The 12,369-nt window shown below is 35.6% G+C and overlaps 2 protein-coding genes across 3 annotated transcripts; one reads left to right on the top strand and one right to left on the bottom strand.

Moving 5' to 3' along the window:
* The first annotated feature begins 5,649 nt into the window (after positions 1 to 5,649).
* On the top strand, positions 5,650 to 9,589 carry LOC147555009 (tubby-like F-box protein 3). Of its 2 annotated transcripts, none has more exons than XM_086660315.1 (6): positions 5,650 to 6,613; positions 7,826 to 7,913; positions 8,016 to 8,145; positions 8,223 to 8,402; positions 8,517 to 9,001; positions 9,270 to 9,589. In XM_086660315.1, the coding sequence occupies exons 1-5, from the start codon at positions 6,260 to 6,262 to the stop codon at positions 8,986 to 8,988; spliced, it is 1,224 nt and encodes a 407-aa protein (XP_086516441.1). In that variant the 5' UTR covers positions 5,650 to 6,259; the 3' UTR covers positions 8,989 to 9,001; positions 9,270 to 9,589. The 2 variants fall into 2 exon arrangements, with proteins under 2 accessions (XP_086516441.1, XP_086516440.1); XM_086660314.1 differs by having other exon boundaries at positions 5,686 to 6,613; positions 8,514 to 9,001.
* Positions 9,590 to 9,889: 300 nt separating this feature from the next.
* Positions 9,890 to 11,082, bottom strand: LOC147555008 (CASP-like protein 1E1). The gene is made up of 2 exons (XM_086660316.1): positions 10,506 to 11,082; positions 9,890 to 10,363 (listed from the first exon to the last, which is right to left on the bottom strand). Exons 1-2 carry the CDS (start codon positions 10,763 to 10,765, stop codon positions 10,024 to 10,026), a joined length of 600 nt encoding a protein of 199 aa, XP_086516442.1. The 5' UTR covers positions 10,766 to 11,082; the 3' UTR covers positions 9,890 to 10,023.
* Positions 11,083 to 12,369: the final 1,287 nt, after the last annotated feature.

The raw sequence follows: 12,369 nt of genomic DNA, 5'->3' as shown, positions 1-12,369 counted from the left end.
GAATTTTCTACCGCATTTTGATATTTCCTATTCAAGTTAGACACTCTTCCTTGCTCCAACTTGGGGGGGGGGGGGGGGGGGGTTGAGATACGCGATACATGAGACGGATCGAGAAGGCGAAGATCCGACGATCAAGACTAATCTAGGATATTAGAAGATATGGAAGATATAATTTCTTATATTAGGATATTTCTTGTAACTATGTAATGGAAATAATGAATAGATATTATCTAGTTTCCTACTTCCTAGTTTAGTTAGTAGAAACTAGGAAACCCTAAATCCTAATTTACTCTATAAATAAGAGATGGGTTTTAGGAGTTTAAGCATTCGATTACTATTCAGTTATTGTAACGAATCACCACAATTGTGGTTAATAAAGTATGTAGCCATTCAGGCTTTATCCGAGGATGTAGGTTGTGAATATCCGACCGAGCCTCGTTAAATATTGTGTCTTTAAATTATGTTCATCTGTCCGATCATAACATAATCGTGAATTTAATAATCTATTGTTACAGTAATAAGAATTACGTTTGTCGCCGTATTATGGAAATAAAAGAGTATATATGAAAACAGAAGGGATTAATCAGGAGAACTCAAAAAAAAAGAATTTGCCCCATTTATTTGTTTAACCAATATAGATGGTTTCAACAAAAAAAAAGTATAGATGGTTTCATGGAATTTTCGAAGTGTAAGAGAAGCGATGGAATGTTAAGTGGAAGGGGACACTAATCCGAATTTTCTGAACGAGTCATATTTCTTGTAGACCTATATATTCAAGTCAAAGATTGGACGTGGGCACACTATATTCAGATTTAATCCAACCGTTTCCGTAGAAGCAAAATTTTGTTAATGCAACTCAACACTTTTGGAACCACACGATTTGAGAAGCTTGAGAATTCTAGGTAGTTTATATTTATTTTTTAGCTGAGTGGAATCAGTGGCGTGGCTGAGAAAAACGGGGCCCGGTGCGAAGTTTTATTTGGGGCCCTTCGATAATATAAGACGAAAAAATTTCTTATACGTATCATAGTTAACCAAAAAAATTTACTTTGGTTACTAAATTCATTTTTGATATATTTTAGATGAATGTGAATGAATATAACAATTGAATATGTTTGATGCTTCAAACTATTTAAGACAATTAAAAAAAATATTTATGACAAAATAACTTGCCAACCATTTATTTTTTTCAAGATAAAAAACATTAATTTTAATTCTATACAAATTTTCAAGAATCATTTTTGAAAAAAAAAAGGACGAACACAATACTTATTAAACTTCCTTTGAATCATTAGTCTAGAAGCATATATTTGTAATTGATATTTAAAAAAGAAAAAAAATGAAGGTAGTGAGATTTGAACTCTTGACCTCTTGTTTGTAAAACAAGGAGGTTACCAAATGAGCTACAACTAAGTTATGATAAAGGTTTAGTCCTTTAAATATTTATACCGAAATAAGTTATTCGAGGGGGCCCCAATTTCTTCGATTTTTCTTGTCGTGTGAGAGGGGCCCGGTGCCGTCGCACCTATGGCACCCCTCTTCCACGCCCCTGAGTGGAATTATTGAGTAATTAAGTATACTAAAAAAAACACAAGCCAGATCTATAAGATTATTAATAATTACTTGTATTTTAAGGGATGATATTAGATAAATTGACAAGTTCATAATTGATAGCCTTATACTAAAATTTATCAATCAACTATTCAATGCGATCGAACTGAAAGTCTGAAAATTGAGTCTTTTTGAGCTTGAAGATATAATTAGTTTATCCAGACTCCAGCTTTGTAGTTAAAATATAAATACGTGTTTGAATGGATCGTTCAAATATATATCCTCTAGTAAAATAGTGATGTAGAATTGTTAGTGCTAAATAGAGAAAGAAAAATGACCATTAATGGCCCATCTCTTTTTTTTTTTTGATGAAATATGGCCCATCTCTTTCATTGTCTGCAAATTGGCACCGATGTAGTGTTCACTTCCTGTGCTTATGTCTCACGAGTCCTTTCTACAAGGAATAGTCACGAGGCATAAAATTTAGACTATGACTTTTTGGATAGTAATGTTTTGTAGTCACTCTACTCAGAGACAATTGATTTCTTTACGAAAAGAACATCACAGATATAAGGCGATATTATAACAAGATGCAAATTAGTGATTGGATCACCTCTTTTTAAGTGCTGGGTGGGCTGATAATTGAAGGGATTACCAACTAAAAATACCTAATGACTTAACTTTAAGCAAGCTCTTTAATTTTGACCCACAGAGACTTTTGTATGATTAAAGCTTAAAAGTGATAAAAATCGTGCATCATTTGTTCACCCCACTAGGTAACGTAAGTGAGCATATTCACTCATCATTACAGTGGTGAGATTTGATCGTATCGAACGGTAGATGATGCTGGAGTAGCTTCACCTCCGATATAATTGGGTGACAGGAATAATGTCTTCTCTAGTCTAAAAGCGGATTAGTTAATGGTGTAACGGTTGGACATCCCTCTTAAGACCATGAGGTCGTGGGATCGAGTCTCGGTGGAAGCAGTTGCCATCAAGATTTATCCTATGTAATTTAGGCTATGAATAATGTAATAATTTGTCGGGCTTTAGGCCTCTTCGTTGTCGGACTTTTGGCCCCTTTCATTCTCACTTTAAATTAGGCGGTTATCGTGCTCATTACATCTCCATGATGCATCTATGCCTTGTAACGATTAATGTAGACCGTAGTCGAATTCTCAAAAAAAAAAAAAGGTATTTTGTTACAAATAAGTGGCAATCAAGTAAACGAGGTGTGGATCCTTAACAAAAAAAAAAAAAAGTAAAAGAGGTGTGGAGAGACGAATCTACCCCGTACAACGCCCTACGATAGCACGACGAAGTTAAGGTAGATTCCAAATTTATTTTGGCCCTTCATTTATGACCAACTGATAATTTAGAGTCCTATATTAACGTGATATTCCAGAATTAGTTAAAGTATGCCTAATCGACTATCTGCCTGTCTAGGAATGTTCTGTCCAGAAAGAAATCGTGATATAAGTATGGGAGGATTTACTTCTGAAATAAAAGGTAAAAGTCAATTGTTAAAAATAATCAACATATCTTTCATTTTTGGAAATTGACTACAATAGTCATTACAATGAGAATGATACATCAATAAGGTGTCATAAGCACGATGACTGTTAAATTTAAACCTTTACGGGAACGGATCTAACGTCCAACTTAACTACGGGTCTAAAGTCCAACTAAACAACTTTATTTATACCTTAATATCAAGTTCAATAAACAATAGATTTCACTTCCGTAAGAAACCGAATTTATGACCTCTAAGATTTTGGAATACATATCTTACCAATTGAGCTATCAGTTGTTAGCTAGGGGCAAATTTTTTATTGACCACAAACTAGAGCCCAACTTTTTTTTATGAACTTTATTTATGAAGTTGTATATGAATTTATGAAAATTTTCCCCGTTTAAAATTTTTATGATTGAATTTAAAAATATTTGAGTTTTTAGGATAAAATTTAACCAGAAAACATTTTTTTGTCGAGATAATTTAATCAGAAAACATACAAAATAATCTATTTAACAATATGTGAAATTTTTTAATAGGTTTCATGATATAAGTGGCTCAGTACACGATAATGACATATTCGAAACTAATATATTTAAAATTTGGGTTATTTTTCGAAAGACCCCCTATTCTATGACTAGTTTTTTGCGAAAACTCTCACTTTATCGAAAATACCCAGATGACCCCATCTTTTATATTACTCTCTCTCCTCCATCTCATCACCTCTCTCTGTCACATCATCTATCACGTCGCATCATCATCTTCTCCGATAGGTCGCCGACCGGCCAAAAATTTCGGCAACGACTTTCATACTTTAAAAAAATTGTTTTTTTCTCTCTCTCTTCTTCCCCCAAACCCTAACCTGTTGAAGCTTCAACATGAAGCTGGGTTTCCCCAAACCCTAGTGGAGAGAGAGAAAAAAAAAGAATTTAAGTATGAAGGTCGTCGGGCGGCGATCTATCGGAGAAGATGATGATGTGGCGTGATAGATGACATGTCAGAGAGAGGTGATGAGATGGAGGAGAGAGAGTAGCGAACATTTAACGGTAACAGAAAAAAAGGCTCTATCTGATATTTTTGATGATGTGGAGGGCTTCCCGAGAAGCTAGTCACAAAGTAGGGGGCCTTGCGATAAATAACCCTTAAAATTTCCCAATAGAAAAACTTTTTCATCGTGTTTATTCAAGTAAATACTAATAGCTTCAATGATTAAGAAATTAGAGATCAAAACAACTTATTTTAGTAGATGAAAAATCGTGCAGGAAGAAAAACTTTAAGGAAAAAATTCAAATAGAAAAACAGGATCTGTCAACTTTCCTGTTTTCGGAAATTTGGCCAAAACTCCCTAAAAAATTAAGACTTTGATTAAAAAGGATTTATCAACTTTTTGTAGGCTTCAGCTCCCTAGGCATTTTTGTAAATAATCAAATATAGGAAAAATACTAAAGTAACCTTACTGATAAGAGAAAATTAAAAAATTCGAAAATTGGGTCGGAGGCCCAATTCCCTGTTTTATTTTGTTCAAAAGACAAATTAAAATTTCCTTCTTCTGAATAGAAAAAAGAGAATAAAAAAAGAACAGTTTATTTAAATTTGGATGTGAGGCAGAGTTACGCATGTAATTAAGTTAGACGAGAGATGTAGAAAACACATTTTCTACTTTTGAATAGTTTGCATATTAATTGACGCACCTAGATAATTCGCCAATTTACCGATCTTAAATAAACTGATAACTTACAATCTATGGAGAAAAAAATTTTAAATTGTCCGACAATTATATATTTTGAAAAGTTTTAGAGGGACAAATATAAAAAGATGACAGAAGATGCTACAAAAGTAAACATATTTCGAATCTAAATAGAAATTAACCGTCCACGAAGAGTGGAAAATCCATAAAAAAAAAATTGACTCGAAATAAAGACAGTTAGTTTTGTGTAAATGTGAAGCAGGATCTGATTTATAGGTGTGAGCAAAAACCGAACCAATTGGCCAAACCAGACCAATCGATTTTTGGGCCGAATCGATCATTGTTTGTCTCGGTTCGGCTGGAAAATCGAGCAACTTAAATCGGTTTGGTTTGACTTCGACTTTGGTTTCTATAAACCGAGAAAGCCGAACCGACCAAACCCTAAAGTATTTATCATACTAAAATCTTATATATAGAAGTAGAGAGTAAGAAATATAAACTTCAGTAATAAATTCCGAATTAACTTTATTATTGTCTTAATTTAATAATAATTTAATAAAGTTCAAAAGGGTTCAACTGAAAAAGGCAAAGAAATTAAAAGAACTTTAATCAAGAATAAGAACTTTATTTTTTATGCAATGAAATGAAATTGTGCTGATCAACCGAGCTGAACCTAACCAAACCAAACCGAACCATGTCGGTCGGTCCAATAATCGGCTCGGCTTTGGCCGACGATTTCGTTAAACCACCACTTATTGATTCGACTTCGGATCAAGCTAAAATCGAAAAACAACGATTGTTGCTCACCAGAATTACTAGTATATAAAAAGCCAAATTTTTGTAAGTTGCCTCCAGAATTGGGGCCAAATTGAAATAACAATCCAAAAATGATAAAAAGCATAACAAAAAGTCCTTATAAGATATTCTGCTTTACTAAAGTAGAAGAGACACACACTTTCTGGAACACACTTCACTCATTTCTACCTCCTCCATAAACACACTCACCCTAATCTCTCACTACTTTCTCTCTCTACTGTTGCAGATAAATTTAGACTGAAAAGCAGAAAGTAACGGATAAAGGAAGAACAACTATTGATCTACCTTTTCATCACTGTTCTTGATTATATTGTACTATTTCTTGTTTTTCTTCTGAAAAAAAATCTGTATTTGGAGGCTCAAGTACTAGATGAAATTGAAGTGATTCATTGATGTTTTTGTTGAATTCAATGTTTAATCCATTGTGAAATTGAATGAATCACTCACTATTTTTGTTTACAATCATGTAATAATTGTTAATTTTAAGAGATTCTCTCTTTCAAAATATCTAGGGTTTTTGCTGTTTTGGTGGATTCTGAAAGTACTGTTGGTACATTTAGTATTTAGGGCTTTTGTTTCCTTACATATTGTTTGTTCAAAAGATGCAATTTTTATACATGGGTTGGTAGTGGATTAGGGTTTAGTCAAGATCTAGAAGTTCTTACAGAGATATAGAGAAAGGAATAGTCAACAATGTCTTTCAAGAGCATTCTTCAGGACATGAAAGGGGAGTTTGGTAGCATTTCAAGAAAAGGGTTTGAGGTTAAACTAGGTTATGGGTTCAGATCAAGATCCCAGAGGGTAGTTCAAGAGGATTTGGGAGTGAGAATTGCTGATGTTTTGAAACAGAGTTGTTGGGCTAATATGCCACCTGAGCTACTAAGAGATGTTCTAATGAGAATAGAGGAAGCTGATAGTACTTGGCCATTGAGGAAGAATGTTGTTGCTTGTGCTGGAGTTTGCAGAAATTGGAGAGAAATCACAAAGGAGATTGTCAATACCCTTGAAGCTTCCGGCAAGTTAACGTTCCCGGTTTCGTTGAAACAGGTATAAAATGCTTCCCTTTTGCCATTTTAATGTTGAATTTAAGGATTGTTTACCATTTGCTCGAATAAGAAGTGATTCTACTTTAGCTTAGTGTCAATGGAACCAAGTTTCATTTGGTAGACTAAAATTTGGAGTGGTCATAGTCAAGTAGAACGTCTAGTGTAAAGGTAAAGCAAGTAACAAACAAAAGAAAGCGAGCCCAAAATCTTGGCCGATTTTTTAAATTTTACCGAATCGGTCATCAACAGCGAGGATTATCGAGCATCCAGAAGAGAGAGATTGGCCAGAAAATCCTGGCTGTTTGAAATGATTTCGGCCCATACTCGGCTCGCGGCTGCTCTGTCACTGTTGAGCAATCAGTGGTCTTACTTGTATGCAAGTAAACAGGATATAAAAATTGGAGAAAATTTGTTTTTCACACTCTCTCATCACTGCAAGAGTACTTCTTGGTAGCTATCTCATACTCTCTCACCACTGCAAGAGTACTTCTTGGTAGCTATCTCATACTCTCTCACCACTGCAAGAGTACTTCTTGGTAGCTACCTTATACTTTCGTTGCAAACTGAGATCGTTCTCAGCCTTTATAATTAAAAACTTGCTCAGGAGAAACTAGCTAAGTAAACTCTAATTCCCTTAACTCATCCGTTTGGATCCTGCGAATTTCTTGATCTTGTTAGTCGTTTCTTAAATTCGTGGTGTGGGGAAGGCTTGTACTGTATTTGCGTAATATTTGTATTTGTGTACGATAACCACTGAAAGTCCAAATTACGTAACCAGCTTATTGCCCTAATATCTATACTTGTCCTTGAACGTTGTACATACAACTTGATTACTCTTCAGATGGCATTTGTGAGGCGGAATTCGAGCAGTAAGATGAACTACTTTGTGATAGGCACTATCTAGGAGGCACTTGCCTGTTCCAGATATTTAACTATTAGTTAAGTGTTGTCTTGATTCCTTTTCAATAGTTTTGCGATTCTTGAGACTTGAGTGATGCTTAAAATTGCTTGATACGCCATTTAGTTCATATCCAAATTAACACATCAGAAGCAGCAACCGGTGTTAGTTTATCCTGTTCATATTTTTCTGTAAAAGGTTGCTAGCTGGTTGTTTTTATTTGAACTGCTTAAGTAAGATGTTCAGGATTTCTGTTTGTCAAATCTTTTCAATGTATTCGACATTGTTGCTGATAAGAAAGTACTCCTTTTGCAGCCTGGTCCAAAGGACTCCATTATCCAATGTTTCATAACACGAAATCGAAGCTCACATACGTATCATCTCTATCTCAGTTTAAGTCAAGGTTAGTACAATTCATGGTGTAAAATTTCTACAACAAAACAAGGTCCTTTTTCCTCGTCTTTTCTGAGTTTTAGCATCGAGTGACGCATTGTCTTCTTGACAGCATTGAGTGATAACGGGAAGTTCCTTCTTGCTGCTCGCAAATTCCGCAGAGCTACTTGCACAGATTACATCATCTCTCTAAATGCAGATGATATGTCAAAGGGAAGTGGTACCTACATTGGGAAGCTGAGGTGAGCTTCTACTGATATACCAAATAAGTGATTTCTGTTACTTTCTCGGCCTTCTTTGTCTGACTTTTCTTTCTTAGGTCAAACTTTCTCGGTACCAAGTTTACCGTCTATGATGCACAGCCACCTCATGGTGGGGCTACACTTACAAGAAGTCGTTCCACTAGGCTTGTGGGTTTGAAACAAGTCTCTCCCAAGGTCCCTGCCGGCAACTATCCAGTAGCACATATTTCTTACGAGTTGAACGTTTTAGGCTCCCGGTAAGCAATAAAATTAAGTAATTCCTAACACATTTATCTTGGCAAGAAAGTTTTCAGGCTCGTTTTCATTGGAAGTCAACTAAACTCGTGCTAAAATTTTATATGAAAAAGCAGCGGTCCTAGGAGGATGCAGTGTGTCATGGATGGACAACCCGGATATGCAGTTGGTCCAACAGAAACAGCCCAAGTGCAGAATGAATTACCAGTTAGCAATACGGATTCGTTTCCATCAATCCCATTTTTCCGATCCAAGTCGACCCGAACAGATAGTTTTCGTTCAGGATCTTTAACTAACCGAAAAGAAGGAATGCTGGTGTTAAAGAACAAAGCTCCAAGATGGCACGAACAGCTCCAATGTTGGTGTTTGAACTTTCGAGGACGAGTTACTGTTGCTTCAGTAAAGAATTTCCAACTTGTGGCTTCTCCTGAGGGCGAGCCAGCTGGTCCAGAACACGAGAAGGTTCTACTCCAGTTCGGAAAAGTGGGTAAAGATTTATTCACCATGGATTTTCAGTATCCTATATCTGCTTTCCAAGCGTTTGCTATATGTCTCAGCAGCTTCGACACCAAAATTGCATGTGAATGACAGACACAGACAGGTACAAAACAAGTCATACCAAAATCACAATAACAATTAAGAAACTTCTTTAACAAAAAAAAAAGAAAAATTAAGAAACTTAACCCTTTGTTATTCAAAAGTGATAAATCCGAGGTTGACGGCCGGATTTCGCAACCAATCAAGAGAAAGAAACAAGAGGTTAAGTCCGGCCGTCCACCTCAAATTTTGACCAAAACTTGGGCACATACCCTTATTGTCTGTTATTTATTGCTTCGATCATGGTTGAATATCCCTCGGATCTTTTGCAGATAATACGCGAATACTTCTTCAGACTATATCGAGGAAGTAATCGAGTTGTTGAAGAACACGGCGATGGTCCATGGCACAATGAGGGAGACAAGTATGAAAGCTAGTTAATTATTGTGTTCATTTGTGTGGTTTGAAATTTAAATGTATAATTTTGTTGTCATGCATACAAATATCTATATCGACGAAGACGAATTTTCCTCCTCTATATACTGTAATCCATTTTCACATTATCATGTATAATCTGAAATGTAACTTATGTTTGTTCGGAAAGTGGCTGTTTACAGTGATTCTACTACTGAATTTAGACATTTATTTCGGATGATTGGTGTTCCTTTTTTTCTTTGTTAGTGTATTGGTTATTATTCGATATGATGGTTCAGATACATCCACATTGGCAGGCCCTCGGCCACCCAAATAGGTTGAAGCTTACCAAACCGCCGAAATGATGTCTATGTGAGGTTTGTATATTTGTAATGGTCTGAATTGTGACGTCTCTGAATAACAATATTTAAGATTTCTCATGTATTCGACATTGTTTTTCTCTAAATCAGATATAAAATCTTGAGCTCGAGTCAGGGTTGAATATATGTTTATGTCTAATTGGTTTGAGTCGAACAACTAAAATTAAATAAATGTTTATTCATTTCACTATTTGCAATACAAGGAAACAAATCAAACCCAAATTCGAAACAAAGAACAAGAACCAAACCATATACCAAATGAACAAAAGTCCTATAAAATTCTTAGACCTAATTAGTGAGATCTCTTATGAAGCCTAGAAATAGTTAGAACCAATAGAATTAAGAACATCAAAGCCCCAATCAAAGAAACAGCAATCGAACCAGCTATATGTCGACAATAACTATCGAAAACATTACAAACTTTGTTCCATCGAGTGTGTGAGTTTCCTTTGTATCCAATTATACCAACAGCTCCGGCAGCACCATTACCAGCAAATAACAGGGCTAACATGACTAAATCCAGAACGATTATCGTTAAATCCAACCCTTTTGTTCTAAATCGGCTACCGATTGCTAAGATTAGAGTCAATGCTCCATATATGCAGGCTATGATATTTGCCACCATGAAGAATCTACAAAAAAAAAACAGCAAGAAAAATTAATGGTTAGTTCATAAATCTGTGATTAGAGCTTTAGCAACGGTTGTTTAAACCGTCGTAAAAAGAAGTTGCTTTAGAAAATACATGAATAAGATGATGGAGAATTAAAACTTACATGAAGGCAGAAGAGTACTGCCATTTAGCATTCATGGAGACATTGAATGGTGGTAGAGTCGGTACTACACTAACAGCGACGATTTCAGTTTGTTTACTAACACCCATCACAATAAGGGCTACTAATGTAGCAACCACGGCAACGAATCGAACTATGAAGTCAGAACCCATGAGAGTTCTTTTGTTTGCCATTCCACCACTATTTGGTGTTGGCGTTGGTGTTCCTTCTATGTTCGTTGCCTTGTACGCATTCTGATCCATTACCAAAATATTTCTGGGTAGACAGACAGATAGACAGACAGACAAACCGACAGAACTAGAGAAAAAGAAGTGGATGATGATACAAACAAGAAACGTAGCAAAGTGTAAGAAGGAAGAAGATGGGTATTTAGTGAGAGAGGGGGAGAGAGAGGGCACAAAATGATTAGAAGGAAGAGATGGGTAATGGATGATATATAGAAGGGTGAAGAGATAGAGGTGGGTTGGAGAGAGAGAGAGAGATAGGTGTGAAATTAAGGGAGGGTCAACAAGGAAGTAAAAAGGTGGCTTGTGGTGGTAGGTTGGAGTTGTAAATGAAAGATGAAAATGACTAGGGTGGAGATCAAATTCACATATATAGTAAGTAACATTTAAGATGAAGATAGGAATAAATAGTATAAAACAACATGATTGAAGAAGAAGAAGAATAAGAAAGAAGATAAGAGTTCAATTTGAAGTAGTATTAATGTTATATGGTTGATTTGTTGCATGTGGGACAAATATATCTAGATATATCTTAGCCACCTAGCCAAGATAGTCAGCTAAGAGTTAGTTTTATTTTGGTCCTTGAAGATGACCAACTCATCAAAACTGGGCACTAAAAGACGAGTAATTTCTAACATAAACCCTTTTTTTGAGTATTTTCGTTAGTCAATTTTAACATCTGACTAATTCTTTTCTTATCTACCCCTCATTTCAAATATTGTACAATACTTCTCTTTCATCTCTATCGTCAGAGAAGGGTCGCTGGTAAGGTGACATCTGTCGCCGACGACCCTTGTCAAATGACAGAGAGAAGACAGATAAATATGGTAGATTATTTGAAATGAGGAGTAAATAGAGAAAGAATTAGTCAGTTGTTAAAACTGATTGACACTGGTTGACGAAAATACTCAAAAGAGGGTTAATATTTGAAGCTGCCCATCTTTAGTAGGTCATTTTGATGATTTGTTCATCTTTAGGGTGGCAAATAAATGTGAATATTGAGAACTTGAGAGGTGATTGATTCAAATTAATTGAAGTGAATAGTCAGCCAGTTTGCATGGGGAAATGGCGAGTTGCGTACTCAAGATTACATTCACATCTATCTCTCTCTCTCTCTCTCCCCTTTCACACTCTTTCTCTCTCTAAAGAAAGTCAAAATCATGACTACTACCTTCTTAGTCAAACGTTCTCATTTGGACTATTATCTTTTGGCTGCCATTTTATTATCCACTTGCAGTTCTGGCCCCACCCCGAGACTATCTCTTTGTAATTTTGGCCCATTTTGTCGCACTATTAATAAAATTATTTCTTAACAAAAAAAAAAAAAACTATTTCGGTGAAGTGATTCCGACGAAAGAAACTGTCCCTTTCGCCAGAGACAGAGGAGAAAGGATTCCGTTCAAAGACAAAATCGGTGGTGGCGAATGATTTAGTTCGTTGGAGAAGGGATTCTGCTGAAAGACAAAATCGGTGGTGGCGAATGAATGAATGATTTAGGATGTTGATGAAAATGGAGATTAGCACGTGAAAGACAAAAATATTGATTTTGAAATCAATTGTCCTCTTATAGATTTGAGTCATATTAGATTGATCTGAAGTCTTCGTGGCCCAAACAGAACTGT

The sequence above is a fragment of the Eschscholzia californica genome, unplaced genomic scaffold, assembly GCF_041429995.1.
Source record: "Eschscholzia californica isolate CP2 unplaced genomic scaffold, dmEscCali1.0.p SCAF_2, whole genome shotgun sequence".
NCBI classification, from domain to species: domain Eukaryota; kingdom Viridiplantae; phylum Streptophyta; class Magnoliopsida; order Ranunculales; family Papaveraceae; genus Eschscholzia; species Eschscholzia californica.
Note: the sequence above shows the minus strand (reverse complement) of the source record. Positions and strands in the feature narration are given on the sequence as shown.